General features: G+C 42.2%; 1 protein-coding gene across 1 annotated transcript in view; it reads left to right on the plus strand.

The window, feature by feature from the left end:
* rab31 (RAB31, member RAS oncogene family) overlaps positions 1–21,678 on the plus strand; it is a 63,336-nt gene that overhangs the window by 18,819 nt on the left and 22,839 nt on the right. The window contains exons 2-3 of the mRNA XM_060906217.1: positions 8,332–8,411; positions 12,677–12,758. Coding sequence (XP_060762200.1) covers positions 8,332–8,411; positions 12,677–12,758 — 162 coding nt within the window. The remainder of the gene's footprint in view (positions 1–8,331; positions 8,412–12,676; positions 12,759–21,678) is intronic.

The raw sequence follows: 21,678 nt of genomic DNA on the forward strand, positions 1-21,678 counted from the left end.
GACTGTAGGTGTGAATGTGAGTGTGAATGGTTGTCTGTGTCTATGTGTCAGCCCTGTGATGACCTGGCGACTTGTCCAGGGTGTACCCCGCCTTTCGCCCGTAGTCAGCTGGGATAGGCTCCAGCTTGCCTGCGACCCTGTAGAACAGGATAAAGCGGCTAGAGATAATGAGATGAGATGAATATATCAGTGCATTTGTCAAAGTAACGGCTGTAAACGAGATTCGTTGAGACCTGTATGAGACATCGTAGGACGGAAGTAAAACATAGAGCGGAAAACAAAGTGATCAACGTTGTCAAAAGACGTGTGCGCGCACTCTTTCGAATGTTGACGTGATCAAGCTGGAAGTTTTGTTTGTTTTGATAGCAGTCAGAAAAGTTTGAAAGAAGTCGGCAGTAATCGTAATTTGAACTCGTTTTTTGGAAAACAGTTTTCAAAATGGCGGCGCTGACGCTTCACGTTTTGAAGTCTCGCACAAGTCTCGTGAAGATCGCGCGGATAAGCGACGCCTACCGTGGACCAAACGAACTAAATTCAACACGGCTAAAAACCGAATAGGCCGATAAGTATAATATTTAATTGCAATTAGTTGCCAATACGAGTCACGATATAAGGTTACTAAAACCGAAAACGTAATTGAATAACACGTTAATTAAGAAATAATGCAAGTTTAAAAATGACTTCAGTTCTCCAAAGTGCTGTTTTCCCAGCACTGTGTTTTAAACCTGCTGCTGCTTTTTTAGCTACAAAGTTATGAATAAATAAAGAAATCTATGAATGTTATTTTTACCTTTTATTGCAAAATGTCTACAGCTTTAATCCGTCTTGATGTACATGACAAAAATAATTAGAATACAGTTAGTATTTAAAAGATGTGTCGGGGCCTGTGGTGAGCCTGGAGGAAAGGAGCCTGTGAATGAAAAGGCAAGTTCTGCACTGTTGCTGTCAAAGAGACAAGCCTGAAGCAGACCTGCGACACAAAAGGTTTTTCAGTCACGTCACAAGAATCGGCAGCGCAATTCACAGCATGTAGTCGGGTAAAAGTTCTTAGTTTAAATGAAAGGCCAGTGTCAAAGACCATCATCAACAAGAGGACCAAGCTCCAAGTCACCGATTCCACCCACACTTACACAACTGTGTGGATTTAAGATGCAAGGTGTATCTTAAAAACACACAGTTGTGTCCTGAATAGCTCTCTTTTATTCAGTCTTTTACCTGATTTAAATCATATGACACTAGGTATCAGAGAGATATTGCAGTTCAGGTCAGATAATTTGGGATCTAGGGCGATTTTTAGGTTTTGAAATGATACAGAAATTATTAGGAGAATTTGGCACAATAGGGTCGTAAACATTCTGGTTCACACTCCAGTCCAAAAGGTAGCGGTAATGCACCTAAAAGCTGTTTGCCAACCGCCATAAAAGAAGAAAAAAGAAGCTTTACCTAATGTGGAAATCCCGCTCTGGTCATTGGTATGCGAGTCTCGCTCCTCCACGAAATCATGGCGTGCCGATCGCCGTTGATGGAGAATTCGTGCTCTGTGCGAGGCTTACGGCTAGTTTGATGAACCCGGGGCAACATGGGAATGGTGCGGATTTGGCGTCAATTACAAGAAATGCATGCTAATTCTCGCTAATTTCATTGTTTTTAAAGAAGAAAGTCAAGACATTGGGATTTGGGCGCCTATGATGTTCTCCGTCACAGGTTTCATGTAATTGAAAGGCCCGGCAGCACTGACACCTGGTTGACACTTCATGTTTCGAAGTCTCGCACAAGTCTCATGAAGATCGCGTGGATAAGTGACACCTGCCGTGGACCAAACAAACTAAATTCAACATGGCTAAAAACCAAATAAGCCGATAAGTATAATATTTAATTGCCAATACAAGTCACGATATCAGGTTACTAAAACTGAAAACGTAATTGAATAACACATTAATTAAGAAATAAAGCAAGTTTAAAAATGACTTCAGTTCTCCTTTAAGGAAGAGACTTAAGCCAGTATCTCACTGGGCTGTGACAGCTTGCGACAAATTGCGAGTGTCATTCGCGAGAGAGTTTCAAAAGTGTCCTGAAACATTCGCGGGGCTTCTCAATTTCCTCTCATGAGCCGCAAAGTGTCGCTCCTTCGTCGCTGAAATTTTGGACATGTTCAAAAAAATTCGTGCGACAGAATTTCTCTCAAAATAGCCGCAAATGCGTCACTGGTGTCGCAAAGCCGTCACGAACCCTTCTCAAGTCAGTTTCCGTGAGACAGGAAGTGCGAGTGTATCTCACTGGGCTGCGACAGCCTGCGACTAGTTGGAGACACAACGATTGTGATAAAATATTCGAATATCAATTCAGTGTGATTCCAAGTGAAAATTGTCGCTAATTCGCATATTTTATCGTAATTGTTGCGTCTCCAACTAGTCACAGGCTGTCGTAGCCCAGTGAGCTACTACCCTTAGAATGGATTGGAAATTCGGTGTGGGGAAATAAGGAATTTTAAGCAGGCTGTCCCATGTTGTCTGTCCGTCCAAATTTCAGCCTGTCTGAATGACGGGCCAAAGGCCCAGAGCAGTGTGGCCGGGGGTCCACTGAAGGGCTTTAGATGCCTGGAGATGGCTTCTCAGCTATTTTCAGGCACATTTTTGTGATCTTCAAAGGCCAGATTAGACTACAAATTAGGGATGTTAACCGATGACCGTTTGACCGGTGGTTGACCGAATCGGCGTCAACCGGTTAATTTTTTTTTTTTTTTTGGTTGTCGGTTAAAAAAAAATCAATCGTTTTGAAGCTGACGATTTTGGAGCGGAGAACCTGGAATTCTGTGTTGTAAACACTTGGGGCGTGCCATGCGGTGTAAGGACGACAGCTGACAAATCAGAAACACCCATTCAGTCATGCCCCGCCCTCCCGCCCCAGTTAAAGACAGCTGACAAATCAGAAACACCCATTCAGTCATGTCCCGCCCCAGTTGAACACAGCTGCCACTCGGCGAAAGAAAAAAGTGTAGACACAGGCTTTTTAGCTTACAAATTACTATTCTGTTTTTTGTTTTTTATTATTATTAGAAGGCACATGGAGTTTAGTCCTGCCTTGGCCAGTGCATTCTGAAAGTATGTTTCGGTCTGTAGCCAACAATGCATGTTATTGCAGATCATATCTCTCCACACAAACTAAAGGTAAATACTGTTTTCTTCTCATACTTCCTATGTTTCATGGACTGTAACGGCATTTGCTTATGTAGTAATTTTAATACAGAATTTACTCTGATGAAATTATTCAGACACTCCAACGCCCCCCCTAAAAAAAAAATCGGATCTGCACGATTCAGCCGTGAAAAAGGCGGCATCCGCCAAAAGGCGCACCGTTTGCATCCCTGTTTAAACTCATAGGTTAACCGACTTTAACCGGCTAATGAGGCTCGGTGGTCGGTCAAGATTTTTTTTTAGTTTTCGCCATCCCTACTACAAATTGAATATAATTTACCAGAAAATGTCAGAAGAGTCAAGAAAAAAATGCTTAAAGTTCTACCCAAGAAAACAGTAGCACACACAGGTCAGTTCCATGTCGAGAAAAAAGTACGGGATGGGGGGCCAAGGATGTTCGTCGGTTACAACTTACTGGTACTCATATACAGGTACTATAATCGCACTCATGGAACATGATGTCAATGATGACTATTTTTATACTATATAATAAGTATATAAGAAATTTAGTAATTAGCAATACAACTATTCTTACATGATCGAGTTAAAATTTTGAGTCCAAGATTTCAAGTAACTTTGCAACAAAATGACTTAAAATGACTCAAAACTAGACCTGGTCATATCGTTTGGCATTCAGACTAAAATCTGCTGGACTAGAACTTTAGAAAATAAAAACTCGATTAAAATATAAATCTACATCCTGCAACGCGTATAACTATGACTGTCTTATTATTATGAATGGAAAAAAATGCACATAACATAACCATTGATTGGCAGTTTGGCACTTAACATAATACTGTACTGCAAAATTTAATGTAAACTGAACTCTTGATCAACTGACTGGATCGATCAGATACTGTCAACCCTGAAGCACTAGTTCAAATGCATCGTGCAATAAAAACAACAGTGAATACGGAGTGTCTTATTGTTGTTTTATTTAGTGTGCCACTCGGGGAGAGGTAAGTGCCTGTAAATTTTGGCGGGGCTAGGACTTTCTGTGGCAGAGTTATGAAGTTTTAAATCCCCGCGTGCGCGAGCAGCTGGAGCCAGGGCTCGTGCTAAAACTTTCCACAATCTGCGCTCGCTCCTGACATTAGATCGGGCCGAGCCTGGGCTTGTCCGAAAGGTCTCGGGGCAAGAGATGTGTCTGTAAAGTTTGGCCAAGTTATGAATTTTTAAAGTCGCGCCCGCAGGGACTCCCATTTCACCGGCCGTGTTATGACGTAATGTATTCGCCCAGTGTAACATTTGGAAGAAAGTTAAAAGTAGATTCGACCCATATCTTTACAATGTTTCATAGGCCATCCGGTTTGATGCTTTTGAAATACAGACGGACAAATGTGAAAATTACTGGTAAATGTCCGCTGGTCCGGCCTTATTTCCTACACTGAAATTCATCTCATCTCATCATCTCTAGCCGCTTTATCCTGTTCTACAGGGTCGCAGGCAAGCTAGAGCCTATCCCAGCTGACTACGGGCGAAAGGCGGGGTACACCCTGGACAAGTCGCCAGGTTACACTGAAATTAATAGATTAAATAGGAGCGACTTTGGACAAGTTTTCAGCTTATGTAGATTGTGTGAAATTCTTTGCAGGTAGCGTCACATTCATATAGCATTAGAGAGTATTTACTATACCCTATTACCACAGCATTATGGCCCTTTTCCACTACCCTTTTTCAGCCCGACACGGCTCGCGTTTCGACTACCTCAGAGCAGCACGACTCAGCTCGCTTCAGCCTTACTCAGCACCCAAAACTCGCACGGTTTTGGAGTGGGGCTGAAGTGAGCCAAACCAAGCCGAGTAGGGCTAGGGGCGTGAGGAGACACTCCCCTGTGCACTGATTGGTGAGGAGGAGTGTCCTCACATGCCCACACACGCCCTGCGAGCACGCTGGGATCTGTAAACCCGGAAGAAGAAGAATTATGAATTACGAGAATTTCTGAAGCCTTATGCGCCTCGCCTCATCTATACGCTCTTGCCAGTATCTGTTGGCGTTGTCGGTGACAACAAGCCACAGCACCAAGACCAGCAACACTAACGACTCCATGTCCTCCATGTTTATTGTTTACTATCCGGGTCGTGAGACTACCGCTTAAAAGGTCACTGATGTCACTGTTTGCGCCGCTTAACGACATCACGTGACGTCCACCCACTTTCGCTAACTCCACCCAATGTGTCCACCCACTTCCAGCCAGCACGGTTCAGCGTGGTTGTAGTCGAAATGCAACTCCAACAGCCCCACTCAGCATGGCACGGCTCAGCCCAACTCAGCCGCGTTGGTAGTGGAAAAGCGGCAATAGTTTCTCAGCTTGTCACATGTACTGGCCTTCAGGCTTCACTTTCTTTTTCTGTCATTATTTTTTGTGGGGGGACTTGGGACATAGTGAGGAGACCTGGAACAAAAATAAAATACATTGGCCTGCAAGTTTCATTTTTATTTATTATCAAAACTTGTAATGTATAAACTGTATGAACACACACTGCTGGTACAGCGATAGAAAAATGTCAGTTTACCCAAAACCTGCCTCGACAAATCAATTTCGTTTCATCGTCAAGAAGGATTGAAACAAACTAAATCCTCATGCAGGTGCACCCCCCCCCCCCCCCCCCCAGAATTTAAGTTTAATAAATAATGCTGTATCAGTGTTTTCCCCAGAAAAAAATTAAAGCCCTAAATTCTGGCATGATAAAACACAGACAATTGAGCGCCAATGGCGCGAAGCGAAACTAGGGGGGTCCGGGGGCATGCCCTCCCTGGAAAATTTTTTGAAAATAGATGCTCTCGGGTGCATTTTCAGGGTCTCTGAGAGGTTTTAGATCCATGATTATCGGATAGATTTTACCAATGTTTCAGTGATTTCTGACCTAAATAGTATTAATGTATACACATTTGAAATTTCACCTTAAAGTTCAACATGCAAGTTAAACTGTTTTGTTACAGATTACTGAGGTCTATGATAGATTGAAAATCTACAGGGATCCCTTAATTATCTATGATCAAGTAGTGCTGTAACAAAAATGGCATGAAAATATGATCAGTGGTTTGCTCCAGCTTATACAATCCAATGAAGAGAATCGATCATCATGACCTCCTGTTGATCACAAAGGGATCTGAACCTAAGAACTGCTGCCTGAAAATAAGTTGCTGTATTACTATAACTGTAATGATTTAGAATGTTTCTGATGCAATTACCGTAATATATGTATAACTAAGATGCACTGAAAAGAAAAGTCAGGCAACTGCATATTATAAAGTTTAACTTTTGGCACTTTATTAAATGGACTAGATTAAGATTAAAACATTTTTTAAAGGAAAAGAAAACTTAATTCATACATTTAAGTTTGCAGAAAGATTATGTACTTATAAACACGTTCATGAATGATATGTGATTAAAATCAGTCTGCTTTGTCCGTCTGGCGGGGGACAACATCGGCAGCCAATGAGATCGCTTATAATGAATCGGAAAATTCCGGGATGTCTGAGGTTTTCTTTCGATGTTTTTATTGGACAGTTTGAACACGTGATCTTGACATGGCAACAGATTAGTTTGTTTACATCATACCATGCGGACATATTACTTTGACAGAATCAACACAAACATTGAGAAAAAAGAGCGCTTGTTTAACACACATCAGTCAATATGTAAATGGATCTGTTATTTGCTCTCTTATGTATCTAGTTACTTGTGGGTAGGAAATTTAACGTATCGGTATAAATCTAAGCGTATCGGATTTTAACTAAAGCGACTAAGCGTATCGGCAGGCAGAGCAAGCGTATCGGGCCCGACACGCTAAAACGCTTTGGGGGAAAATCATATGTATGGTAACGCTTGGCTACATACTTTAATTCCTAACAAATCCTGAATTCACCAGCGTGCATTACACCATAGAGTGGAGGTGAAATAGAGAATACAAGTTATCCATCCATTATCCATTACCGCTTATCCTGTGCAGGGTTGCGGGCAAGCTGAAGCCTATCCCAGCTGATTATGGGTGAGAGGTGGGGTACACCCTGGACAAGTTGCCAGATCATCGCAGGGCTGACACATAGAGACAAACAAACATTCACGCCCACATTTGCACCTACGGTCAATTTAGAGCCACCAGTTAGCCTAACCTGCATGTCTTTGGACTGTGGAGGAAACCCACGCAGACACAGGGAGAACATGCAAACTCCACACAGAAAGGCCCTCGTCAGCCACTGGGTTCGAACCCAGAACCTTCTTGCTGTGGGGTGACAGCGCTAACCACTACACCACCATGCCACCAAAATACAAGTTTTGTTTAACAGAAATATTTAACTGTACAGATCTTTCTGCAGTATCCAGCTTTGTGGCGCTAAAGGAAGTAGGTTACTCTAAGGGGCAACAACTAACCTCTGATGTAATCTAAAACCTGATTGGGTGAAATTAATTTATGGGAATACAAACTGTCCCTGGTCTCCCCATCCCAACCCTCCCCGCTCTACCCTATTTATTAGGGCTGTATTCTGTATACATTACCAAATATTAATACATTATTTGAATGTGTGCTGAACAAAAAAAAAATGGTTAAGAGAGTTTTTTTTTTTTTTTTTTGAAAGCTTGCCAGGAATGTTCACAGGACACATCTGGTTGAGACTTGACTGATATAGCTGAGGTTAAAGAACTGTCAGAGCTATAATTCACAGAATATAATTTGGCTGCTTTCACACCTATTAATCCAGTTCTTGAGTCCGAATCAGAGTGAACTTCATACTTTTTTTTGTTTTTGCGATTTGTTTTGTTTTCTTACTGCGTATAATTAAACAAAGCAGAAAGAAACGTTGGCTAGGGAGCATGTAGAGCTGAAAACGCAGGCATAAAACTCCATCATGTAGCCTGCTTCAGTTAGAGAACACACAGGCTTTGTCCCAAGCCGAATACCAAAGTGCTAAGTAGCACATTACCGACATCTACAGTGCCCTGCCCAAAATAGTATGCTGTTCTTGTGTGCTACTTAGTACATTTAATATTCTTTTTAGGACGTGGTCACATATTTGTGGTGGAGGAACCTTGAAAAAGATTGAGATGTTTTTACTCCTTCTGAATGGATCTAGAGGAAAATTCATTAAAAAAAAAAAGAATCCTCTTTTCCTTTTTTTTTTGCTGATGCAGGACACGGGAGTTGGGAAATCAAGTATTGTTTGCAGATTTGTCCAGGATCATTTTGATCACAACATAAGCCCAACTATTGGGTAAGTACATGCTTTGGAAAATATAAGTTTCTATATTATATCCAGCATCAGACCCAGGTGTATCTTTAAAGGTTGAATGCTCTGAAATTCATGATTAACCATTGAAACATGCTCCTAAGGTTGATTTTATGGGGGGGGGGGCAAAACCAGCCACGTCTTGTCTCCTTTGGTGCTGGAAGACATACAGTCTTGGATGTTTTCATGAGTCAGCCCAGTAAAGCTGAGTAAGGAACTTTTTATGTCTTGGAAGTTGTTTAGATAAGCAGTTTGAAATTTTCTGCCCCCAAATGAGCCACTAAAATAAATCACTGTGGGTATTGCACAAAAATGTAGCACATCAGCTGTGAGCAGGGCTGTTGAGTTCACTGTAGTACAGCCTTAACATCTGTCTTTTTTTTTTTTAAACATGGCATGATTTACGCAGTTAAATCATCAGGAGCAGTTATCCATCTGTGCATTTTTCTCTGGTTTTGATCTGAAAATAACATCAAAAAATGCAACTGCGTGTATGCTGAGGTGGATAAATCTCCAATCAGATTGTGTGTCTGCACTACAGGTTTTTCATTCTGCTGTTTCAGCAGCCTGTTAGAAAGATGGTTGTTTGGTTCATATGTTTCTTAGGGCCTCTGCATGCTCTTGCGGCAAGGCTTTCGCAGATAGCTTTTCGCAGACAGTTGTAATTTATCGTTAAGCGGGGAGTAATAGGCGTGCGCGATGTTATTCACCGGCACGACGCAAGGGGGCGCGAAGTCGCTAGGAGTAGTTGGTGGGTGTGGTTAGTGGAGTGTTTATCCTCCGGTTACTTATAATGACTAGAACTTTTTTTTTATAATGACTAGAACTGGAGTCGTATAGATGTACGTACTTCCTCAATCAACCGCTCTTCGTGCTGCTCCATCTTCGCTCGTGTTTTTAAAAATGCCGGTCGTGAAAACAAACCAAACCGGGGAAGTAGGGAAGCGGAAGTGCGTGTACAGCGGATGTAGAGTGGACCAATCGGAGCCCTCTTGTCTGCGAAGCTGTCTGCGAGGCTTCTGCGGTGGTCACAATTTTTGGGAGGTGCGCGCAGAGCGTCTGCGAAGGTGGGGGGGCTACGCAGACACTGTCTGCGACGCTATCTGCGAGGACTGGGTTGTCAGCATAAATTGGCCTTCAGTCGTAAAGAGCACCTTCTGCCCTACACTCATACACCGAAGATGTGGTCTGGCTGTTGGTAGGAAATATTTTATGACCTGTATTAGTTAGCTGGATTAGATACTATAAAGAGCGATTAACACTGAGCAAAGTCTGAGACAAAAATTCTAGCCAACTCTGTCATGTCTTCACGTGACATGATGGCTCCCAGTCAAAGACCCCCCCCCCCCTTTTTTTTTTTTTTATTTTGAAGGCATATACATGATGATGCATCAGGACAGGTTTAAACCTCAGGCTACGTCAAGATGCATTCATGTACGTTGTATTCACCATATGGACAAAAGTCTGACCATCACACCCATATTTGGTTCTGTCCCAAACTTTCTTTTGTGAGTTGGTTTAGCGGTTGGCGTGTCCGCCTCTCGACCGGGAGATTGTGAGTTCTACTCGTGATCGGGTCATTCCAAAGACCATTATCAGAATGGTACCTACTGCTATCTGGCAAGGCACGCTGCAATACAGATGTGAGTAGGGAGTCGAACTCATGGATACCAGAGGACTGGCCCGCCACTGTAACCCCAGCTATGTAATAAGTGAGAGGCTGAGGACTACTGAAACGGAGATCGGTGTCGCCCAAGGGCCTAGTTAGTACTGGGACAGGAGACTGCCTGGGAAGACCAGGTCCTGGCACGGGAACTTTGCCACAAATTTGGAAGCGGACACTTGTCAAGAGTGTCTTTATTACGATTTCCCTTCACTATTGCTAACAGGCTCAAACCTGTTCCAACATGACAATGCCCCTGTGCACAAACTGAGCTCCATGTTTGTCAAGGTTGGAGTGAAAGCACCCGAGTGTCCTGCACAGGGCCCTGACCTCAATCCCAGTGAACACCTTTGGAATGAATTGGAACAGCATGGTAGTGTAGTGCTTGGCACGATCACCTCACAGCAAGAAGGTTTTGGGTTTGAGCCCAGTGGCCGGCGAGGGCCTTTCTGTGTGGCGTTTGCATGTTCTTCTGTGGGTTTCCCCCACAGTTCAAAGACACGCGATTAGGTTAACATGGGGTGGCCTTGGGCTGAAGTGCCCTTGAGCAAGGCACCGAACCCCCAACTGCTCCCCGGGTGCTGTAGCATGGCTGCCCACTGCTCTGGGTGTGCTCATTGCTCACATGTGTTTGTGTTCACTGCTTCGGATGTGTGAAATGCAGAGGACAAATTTCACTGTGCTTGAGTGTACATGCGACCAATAAAGGCGGCTGCTGCTTCTTGATGGCACCCCAGGTTTTCAAATCCAACATCACTGCCTGATCTCATAGCCGTGCTCCAAAACCTTCCCAGAAGAGTGGAGGTTATTATAGCAGCAACGGTGGATTAAATCTGGAATGGGGTGTTCAGTAAGCACACAAGTCAGGTGTCCACAAACCTTTGCCCATATAGTGTGATTCGCTTCATCAGCCAGTTATAACTTGTGACAAGGCAAACAAATTGGAACATTTACTTGCAGGTTGAGCTGCTCCAGGTTCATGTTTGGGGAAACTCTGGCTCGTTCTGATTCTGTAATTTGGTTCTGCATCAAATTTGAGTATCTCAGTACTTCCATAAGGCCAAGAAAAAATAATTGTTTCCGGTTACCCAACCGACGATTTAAAAAATGCCCCGACCCTAGACTTTTTTGTTAGATGTTTAAAAAAAAAAAAATGTATTTTCGCCGACCAACAATAAATTTTGAAAAAAAAATATCTGCATTACGATTTGCATAATATTGTCGATCTGACAAGTGACTAATTCTAAAACGCATATATCGGACAAGAAACACTCATTGATTTCTCACGGCCTCAATCTGACGTCATGACCTCTTTCCGGGAAACTCCGGCTTGTGTTGTACACAACGCTAGGCATCATGGCGGCCAACGAAGTGTTCTCGATTACCGTGATCGGTTGCGACCACACGGAAGGTTGTAAGACAATAAGTTCATTTTTATAAGTTTTCAACTGTAAAAGAACTCTATGAACATTATCATCCTCCGCTGGACGAGTCATGCAAACAGTATACACACAGCGCCCAGGCTAACGGCGGTATCGATATCACGATGGAAGTCACGTTGGAAAGCCTGCTCAGCAATTTTGGCTTGCGAGCACTGACATTTGAATGTAAACGGAAGCCGGAGTTTCAAAAAATGTTAGCTATCAAAACAAAAATACTAAAAGTACACGAGGACGCAAAAGTAGAGGCAACAAAGGTGACAAATAATGCCACACCTAAAATTTATTTAAAAAAAAAAACCTACCTACCCGGTATTTTGTGTGATAAAAAAAAATAAAATAAAATAAAAAGACCTACCTACCCACCCTATTTTTTTTCAAGATGTAATAGGAAACAAACAATTATTTTTTCTTGGCCTAAAATGAGTTTTGGTTTGTGATGTTATAAAATGGGCTTAGCATTCAGTATGCCAATTCTTAGAGGATGACGTCGTAACCGGATAAGTTTAGCGACCGAACTGGAACACTATGCACTATGAATAAAATACTGTAGCATTTATGGTATTTTTGCCTGGTTTGACCAAAATGAAAAGCTAGATACAGAAATACCGAAATCCCCCTTGTGTCTGCTTTTGATAAATGCTGGCGGTATGACCTCGATGTGGCCTCTTGTTTTTGTTTTTTTTTTCCTTTCCTCCCCCAATTTTAATATGGCAAATGTGATGGCCTTGTGTAATCAGGGTAGTGGAGGGGAAAGGTTGAGTGAGAGAGATTGGGAAGAGGGCAATGGGTGCTTTTTAATTTGCATTTCATAGATCTGTGCATTCTTAATTATTCTACAATAATTATACACTGAAAAATAACGACATTATCTTTGCGGATGAGTGCGCACATGGAGATTAGCGTATGGGGGGAAAAAAGCAGTTATTATTCGTGAACGTAGAGAATGTGAATATTTGCGTCTGCTTTGTGTCTACACCGAATGAGAAACTGTGTTTTTAAAAATGGAGTGAGAATATAAGAGTATTCTTCCCTATCATTTCACACTGATCTCAATAACAAAGAGTTTCCTCGTCTTCTCATCTCCACTGTCTCATTTGTGTCGCACTGTTTCCGTAACTGCTCGTTGTTTTCTTTTTATGTCTCAGCGCATCGTTTTTAACCAAGACGGTCCCCTGTGGCAATGAGCTTCACAAGTTCCTGATCTGGGACACAGCAGGGCAGGAGAGGGTGAGCGTCAAATCTTTTATACATTCTGTGCACCTAGCAGTCAACATTGTGTTTCAAAGGTGAATGTCAAGTACCGCATGTTAAGTGCTTTGGAACATTTTGAGGCTGGTTTCGTTTAAAAAGTTCTGCTGTTTTTCAAAAACAAAACCAAAAAAATCCTGAGTCTAATGGGACATTCAGACCTAGATGAGGTTATGGAGGAATATTTCTGTCTCCTAACTCTCATAATAAGAAGATATTTTAGTATTTACTCATTTTAAATGCTTATTTATGAGATAAATAACACCTACATTGGGGTTAGGGAGCACTCTGAGTAGGTACATAGGAACTTTTTTTTTTGTCTGCTTGGTTTGAAAAAGTTTTCTTTTATATCCAGCCTTGAATCTCCGATGACTAATCAAATTCCAGCATGTATTATGTCATGGTCCAAAGATTAATCCTAATATAAACTATTATTTTGTTATTGTCTGTCTTAAACATCCAGCTTGGGAGCAAGCTGATGTTTTCCTATGTTTTGTGTAGTCTCATCTCATCATCTGTAGCCGCTTTATCCTGTTCTACAGGGTCGCAGGCAAGCTGGAGCCTATCCCAGCTGACTACGGGCGAAAGGCGGGGTACACCCTGGACAAGCCGCCAGGTCATCACAGGGCTGACGCATAGACACAGACAACCATTCACACCCACATTCACACCTACGGTCAATTTAGGCCAAGTTTACATTAGACCGTATCTGTCTCGTTTTCTTCGCGGATGCACTGTCCGTTTACATTAAAACGCCGGGAAACGGGAATCCGCCAGGGTCCACGTATTCAATCTAGATCGTGTCTGGTCCGGTGCTGTGTAAACATTGAGATACGCGGATACGCTGTGCTGAGCTCTAGCTGGTATCGTCATTGGACAACGTCACTGTGACATCCACCTTCTTGATTCGCTGGCATTGGTCATGTGACGCGACTGCTGAAAAACGGCGCGGACTTCTGCCTTGTATCACCTTTCGTTAAAGAGTATAAAAGTATGAAAATACTGATGCAAATACTGCCCATTGTGTAGTTATGATTGTCTTTAGGCTTGCCATCCTTCCACTTGCAAGTGGTAAGTGACGCGCGTGCCCGACATGTACTGAGAGCACACACACAGCGGCTCAGTCCCAAATCACTGTTCGTGCACTTCACTCGCGCGCTCTGTGAGCTGCGCAGGGCCGGAGTGCGCACCCTCCAGAGGGCACTCGCTGTTCAGGGCGGAGTGATTTGGAGCGCAGGATGCCTGCGGAGCCGAGCGTATCCGTGTATTGGCGTTGCTGTGTGCAGGCGAATCGTGTATTGGCGTTGCTGTGTGCACACTACCGTATTTTCTGGACTATAGAGCGCACCTGTATATAAGCCGCATCCGCTCTATTTAAAAAAAAAAAATTAAAAAAAAGATATACAAGCCGCACCGGGCTATAAGCCGCAGATATCTATGTTGAAAAATTAGATATTTACTGCATGTACAGAACGATTTTGTACTGTAAATGTACATGTATGTACCTGAACAGATTCTTTCCGAACAGTGCCTTTTAACACGGCAGCAACTTTGCTGATTAAAACGGAACAGAACCAAGAGAAAATAACCGGTATTTATTTACCTTCATTTCTCCTGTGTTTGAAACCACAAGTCACTTTAATCATCTTCGCTGGATTTGAAAATAATTACCAGTTAGTAATTTGTCGTGCGTGTTCTATCTGCTAAAGATCTGCTAATTCTTCTTTGCATTGATTTTTCGTCTATCTTATTTTTGATTCTACTTCCGGTTAGAGCGCCCCAGCGGTGGAAGAAAAATCCACAGAATAGCCGCACCTTTGTATAAGCCGCATGGTTCAAAACCTAGGAAAAAAGTAGCGGCTTATAGTCCAGAAAATACGGTAATCGTTTTAAAAACGTTAATCTGATGATCCGCTGATAGTCTAATGTAAACCCCACCTTAGAGTCACCAGTTAACCCAGTGCTTCTCAAACTTTTTCTCTCATTCCCCACCTCAGAAGAAGGGGATTTTTCTGCGCCCCACTTGTCCCATATCACACCAACAAAATGGTAAAAAAAAAAAAATACACAAGTTCATATTTTTCAATTTATTGAGGTAACATCAATTTGTAGTAATTTCTATTGTATAACAACATCAGATACAGTAAGCCCTCAGTATTCGCGGGGGTTAGGGACCAAACATGGCCGCGAATAAGCCAAAATCACGAATACTTGTAACACCCCCCCTCCCCCCCCAATAAAACTGCTCACAAATGCTTATTTTGATGTCTAAAACACTCCCTATACCCTAGGCTATGATCCCAAACACTTTAGATACACTTCTGAGCCACTGCTGCAAAACTCTTCCCTTCCTTTAGCATATCGAGAAGTCCTACCTTCTCCTGCAGCGTCATTACCTTCTTCTGGCGCTTAGGTTCCTTGGCAGGAGCCTTAGAAGATGCAGAGCATTTAGGAGCCATTGTAGGGCGTAAAAATTATTCAAAAATACCAAGAACGCACAACACGTGAACAAGTCTGAACTATGGGAACCGCGAGACTGTACTGTACAATGCACTCATTCGTATCAGCCAATGAGCAGAAGCCCGCCATTCAAACTTCAGCCAATAGCGAGCGAACATTCGACTCTGAGAACGTAGCAGTGCGTAAACGTTCGCAGTGAGTAAACGTTCGATATGTTTGCCGCAAATGACCGCGAATCGCTGAGATTTCCGCGAATGTATAGGAGATATGTTCTATATAAAATCCCGCGAATACTGAACCGCGAATAGGCGGGGGTCTACTGTACATTCAATATGTTCAAAATAAAAATGTTAAAAATAGCTCAAGTTCACAATTTTTTCAAAATTTATTTAAGTAACATAAATTTCCATCTAGTTCTCTCAACACCAGCAACATTAAGAACAATGTTTAAAAATAAAAAATTATATAGAAAATGGGCAAATTAAATAAATTGTGCTTAAGTTTGTCACTTTTTAAACATTACAAAGAGGCAGGGCAGAGGCAGGTGAACAAATGACTGCCTTCGCAGCATTAGTGACTGCAATGGGCCTGTTTTGTGCTACAGATTTTCGAAAATGCTTGAAACTGCCACTCTCAAGTCATGCTCAATGTCAAGCTGAGATCTGTACTTTGTTTTTAGCGAAGCGACTGCTGAAAAACCAATCTCACAGAGATGAGATGTGGCAAAGGGAAGAAGAATGCCCACAGCGCTCTGCCCAATGAGTGGGTACTGGCTTTCAGCTTCCAGCCAAAATTGACTGAGTGCCTGAGATGTAAATCTTAACCTCAGGGTGGAGTCAGAGGTCATTTCAATCAGTTGTTCCTCTTCAGCAGAGCTAAAATCAGCTGGTGCTGCAGAAAGAAATGAAAAACTTTATTTGCCATTGCACATTAACCAGATAGACAGATAGATACCTGCAGCATGAAATGGGTCCACTATCCAGTCATATTGTGTAGCACTGTTGGGAAAGTATTTTTTAAAGAATCCTCCCAATGCCGTGATGTGCTGCTGTATACACGGGATCACTGCGGTGGCACCAGAATCGATGCGCTCTGCGACTTCAGTGAGATTTTCGAAGACTTCGGTATGTCCTTGTTCGACGCGCTTCCCCCATACCTCCAGCTTTCGGATGAAAGCAGTGATCTTGTCAGCCAGGTGAGGTAGGTGCTTGTCTTTTCCTTGAAGCTGAAAATGTAATTCATTCAGCTTTACAAATACATCGCTGAGGTAAGCCAGTTTCATCAGAAACAGTTCATCGCCAAATTTGGCCGCTGCCTCATACATGCGCCAGCGCTCGAAACTAACGGTGTCCCGACGTCCCGGGGACCATAAAAAATGTCATCGGGACACAAAATTATCATATCTGGGACAATCCCGGGACAATGGAAAAAAATAGATCTAGAAAAAAAGTTCTACATTAATATTATTTACAAAGCCGTAACACATACGTAGACATTCACCTAATTTGTCAATTTTAATTTTAAAACGTTAACAGCGAAAAATACATAGTAGCTACACTTTCGATGCACCTGCATCCGTAGGCTACAGAGCAGCGCATTCTGTTCTAGAATCTTCGGCCGGAGTCCGCATTATATGGACTTGGAATGGAATTGCTACCGCACACGCTGCGCCGACTCTTGACAGAACAAAAATGCTTAAGTGGTTGAAGCGGACCGACCGCGGGGAAGAAACTGAAAGCCCAGACATAACGTCTCCGGGACCTTCAGGATCCAAAGTGTCATCGCCTGGTCTGCAGGCAACGCTAGCAACTGAATGAACTTAATAAACACTGTTAGACACGTTATAAAATACAACAGGAATGATGTGGATGATATTGACGGAAGATACCGTTCAACAGAATAAGTGAGTTTTCTTGGTGTCTTTCTAGTTCAGAAAGTTTAGTCAGTCAGCAGCACAACTAGGCTCGGACCTGGCACTATGTTGATGTTGCTAACATTTGCACCCACGTTTCGGCAGCGAAAGTTCATAAAATGGATAACGGAAAGTTCATAAAAATGGATAACGGAAAGTTCATAAAACTGGATAACGGAAAGTTCATAAACATGGATAACGGTAATGGTGAAAATTATAAGTTGGCCTTATAAGTGCCAACAGATATTCAAGGTATAAGTAGATGAAATGAACATAAAAGGGGTCTTATTTTCAACTAAAGTGTACTGCAGATGTAGGGAGTTGAAACATTTTCTGAATGAGCTAGTTGCCCCTTTAAATAAACGGGTATCTATTCATACAGTGAGATCGCCAAAGTTTAATCAACTGAAAATGCAATAACTGTAATTTTGAAGTAGATGACGTATAGGACATGTGTCGCTTGTGTCTTGTGACTTGTTGTAAAAATGATATAAAGGGTTCAAAATCGCATATTTACAAATATAATAGTAACTTCATATGATAATATTAACCACTGGTTATTTCAGAGAGGAAAAAAATGGGGACACTATTGCTTCCATTCGGGACAATACAACACAGAATTCGGGACCACTGGGGGACACAAAGAAAAAAAAGTTAATTTCGAGCCCTGACATGCGCTGCTCTTCTAAAAACACCCGGATCTCCGTTCGAAGCTCAAAGACGCACGACAAGACTGCCTCGGGAGAGCCACCTCGCTTCGCTGTGAAACAGCACAGCGGTATGGTCTGCTCCCATCTCCTCACAAATAGCGGAGAAGAGTCGCGCTTTCAGGGGTCTTGTTTTGATAAAATTGACCACATCTACAACTGCTGTCAACACCTCGTTTAATTCGGGGCTGAGATGTTTGGAGGCCAGCGCTTCCCTGTGTAGAATGCAGTGCGTCCACTGTGCGTCTGGCGCGGCCCTTTTGATCAATGCCTGGAGTCCCTTCCTTTTTCCTGCCATTGTCAGCGCTCCATCAGAACAGAACCCCAAGCAATTTTCCTATCTCAGCCCTTGATCTTTGAAGTAGTTGTCCATAATCTTGAACAGCTCCTCTGCCGTGGCTCTTGATGGTACAGGTTTGCAAAAGAGCAAATCCTCATTTAGTGACAGCTCGTTTACGAAACGGACATGAGCAATGAAGAGGCACGTTTTACTGCTGTCTGTTGCTTCGTCCACTTGTAAAGCAAAGCGACTTTCTTGCAGTTGTTCAATGAGTTGGGATTCGATGTCATTAGAAATGTCGGAAATTCGTCTCGCACCGGTGTCGTTTGACGGGGATTGATTTTAATTTGGAAGCGCTTTTCTCATCAATCATAACTGATGATATATCAATAGCAGCAGGGAGAATGAGTTGCTCAGCTATTGTATGTGGCTTTTTGCACTGGGCAATATGGTTTGCCACTTTGTATGAAGCCATCTGTGCCCTGCTATTAACTGACGCAGTTTTCACCATTCCCTTTTCCTGCTGCCGGTATTCCGCAAGTTTTCGTTCGAAAAAAGCTGCGGGTTTATCAGTGCGAGTGGGGTGTGCAGTCGCCAAGTGTCTGCGCAATTTGTTAGGCCGCATACTGTCGGCTGCCAGTTGCCGCAGGCATAATACACATAAAGGTCGCTCCTCATCACCTACCTCAGCTACCGTGAATCCTAAGCCAAGGTAGGACTCAACATATTTTCTTTTAGGTTGGCATTTGGTACTTGCCTTCCCCTTCACTATTGGTGCCGTAAAATCTCCGACTTTAGCGGCCCTTTTAACAAACTTGTCCATTTTCGTGCCTAGTCCTGATGTCTCGGGCTCAGCTAGCACGAATGCAGGTTTGAAGATTCTAGCGTGCGTAGCGCCCTAGAATCTTTCTGAAGTACGTAAACAATGGTTAGTCGCATAGCAACGCATAGTCGGTGCGAATGAAAGGTGGCCGGTGTCGAGTGCAGATGTTTCCTATGTAATGTTCTTTAACACGTTTAGCAAGGACAATAACTGAACACGTTTTGAGCGAGTGTAACTTACAAGCAAAACAGAAAGGCATAAATAAGGAATGCAAAAGAAATAAATACATAAATAATAATAAATCTTCCGATTTCATGCGCCCCACCTGCAATGCCTCTGCGCCCCACACTTTGAGAAACGTGGAGTTAACCTAACCTGCATGTCTTTGGACTGTGGGGGAAACTGGAGCACCCGGAGGAAACCCACGGGGAGTACATGCAAACTCTGTTTTGTGTAGTAATGTACTAAATTTCATGTTCACTACTCTGATTGTTAACCTACTGTGGTCCTTTATGTGAGTTAGTGCTTGATGGACCAGTTGATATTGTCGTCTCGTTCCAGTTAGAATACCCCAAATCCACACCAGACGTGTCCTAGTTATGTCTGTACAACCTATTTATAGGAGAAAGAGCAGCTGCAGACTTCTTGTTTTAATCAGTTTTCGGTAAACCCAGCATTCGATTATCAGTTTTGAAAAAGATGAATTTATAGTTACGTTTATAAAATAAATATATGGGTCTGTCTCAGAAACTGAGTACTGTGTGGGTACCCCACTAAATGTACTCAGTCAATAAACTATACTGTTTTGAATGGTGATGTTGGTTTTAATTGAAATAAAATGATGAAAGAAATACAGATAAAACTAAATCTTTGATGTGAATATTCTGTTCAGAATTTGGCAAAAATTCTGCAAATTTGTGGAAAAATGGCGGCTTGATCTGGGACATGATAAATGGTTGACATCGCATTCCCTTAAAAAGGTTGTAGTCCACTGAAAAGTCTACAGTTATCACTAATTGTATTTTAAGTTGTAACTTTATACACCTAAGGATCGGTGCGCTCACAGAATAATCATAACCGTAATAAAACATCATGCGAAATATTTGATCACCGTTGTAACTCCATTTTCCGCAGACCCAAAACCAATACGATCGTGTGTTTTGATCTAAACGGAAAGCCTGAGGGTCAAGGTCACTACCTCACCAAAAGTAGGAACTTAAAATCACTACGCCATATAAACATTTAGTTATAAATCTGCGATTTTGTTTTTTAAAACGAAAGCTGAAAGTTAGGTATAGAATATGTTTCTTACAGAATATGTTACGATGGTAGCTGGTCTTGTATGAATTTCTGAGCTATAAAATGAGTTGTGGTGTATTTTTTACCGTAGCGTGTTATTTGTGTGCGGGGAAGGACACACATTAACAATTTGCATGTGTAGAATGGAATTTTCCACTCCGACAGTTAGAAGTTGATCGCGCTTCCATTTGCGGTCTTTCTGTTACGCGGGTGATCTGTTCGGACATTATCACTGAAAAGGTGAGTTTTGACAGTTTTATTTTGTTTTAGTCTTGCAGTATAAGGCAATAGAATGTTTCTTTTTCATCTTACTTTCATATTTCATAGTGTTTGCGTATTTTTGGCCAGTAATTTGCAACCATGGTCAATTTAGATCGAACTTTTGATAGAATCTACGGCCAGTCATTTTGCCCCACCCCCGCTCCGTCCGGTGCGGTAGTGATGTCCCATTGCTCGCACGCCGCAGTAGAGACCCGTGCGACCTTCAGCCGGTACAGTCGCTGTTCTTTTACCGCCGCCGTTATTCTCATCTTTCCGGTGTGTTCTTGATTTTTCCATTGTGTCCTATTTCGCCGTATCAAACACCCAAACTGTATCATATTCATATTTAAGTGAATAATCAATTCAGTCATCATAACTTGACATTTTTAACCCAAGCAATCAAAAAGAGGAAATTTATTCAATATTTTCACTAATCTGTGAAGGAGGGGCTTTAATTCTTCATGATGGAGTTATTTATGTAAATCAATTTTACAAAAGCATTTGAATTGTAATCAAAAAAATTTTCCACAGTGGAGGCCAGATAAAGCAAGATACTATCTTTATTCTTAAACATGACAAAAGAAATAGAGTGTGTATTTTTTGACCATAATGTCTCAAATGAGAGACCAGTTTCTGAGATGGACCTATAAAATATTGTTTTGGGGAAAGATATTAACTGTTTAATGATTTATTAAAGGTGGCATAATGTGTCCCTTTTCCACATGTTGACACAGTTCCCTGAGGTCTTCATGAAATGTCTCACATGCTGTAGTCAAAATCCCACACCAGCCTTCTCACCCTGTCTAAACAGCCCTGTTCACAACAGCTGATCTGAGTGCCTGATGATTATTAATTAATGATAATGAACCACTGCTCATTCCATCTCTTCCACCAGCCAATCAAGTAGCACTTTCCTCATGAATATTCATTCGCAAAGGCACATCTCTAGCCGTGAGGGTAGAAACTGAGATGAGAGGGTGGCATAATCCTAATGTGGTCCCCTTGTAACATAGAAAAGGGAGCCAAATTTGAACAGCTTTTTAAAGCACGTGTTTTCTGAAATAGGTAGCCCAAAAGAAACTGGGTTGTCTTACTTCAGAGTTTGTTGGTTGGTAGGCACTCCAGATACAGGGCTCGACATTAACTTTTAAACTTTC

The sequence above is a fragment of the Neoarius graeffei genome, chromosome 23, assembly GCF_027579695.1.
Source record: "Neoarius graeffei isolate fNeoGra1 chromosome 23, fNeoGra1.pri, whole genome shotgun sequence".
Lineage (NCBI taxonomy): Eukaryota > Metazoa > Chordata > Actinopteri > Siluriformes > Ariidae > Neoarius > Neoarius graeffei.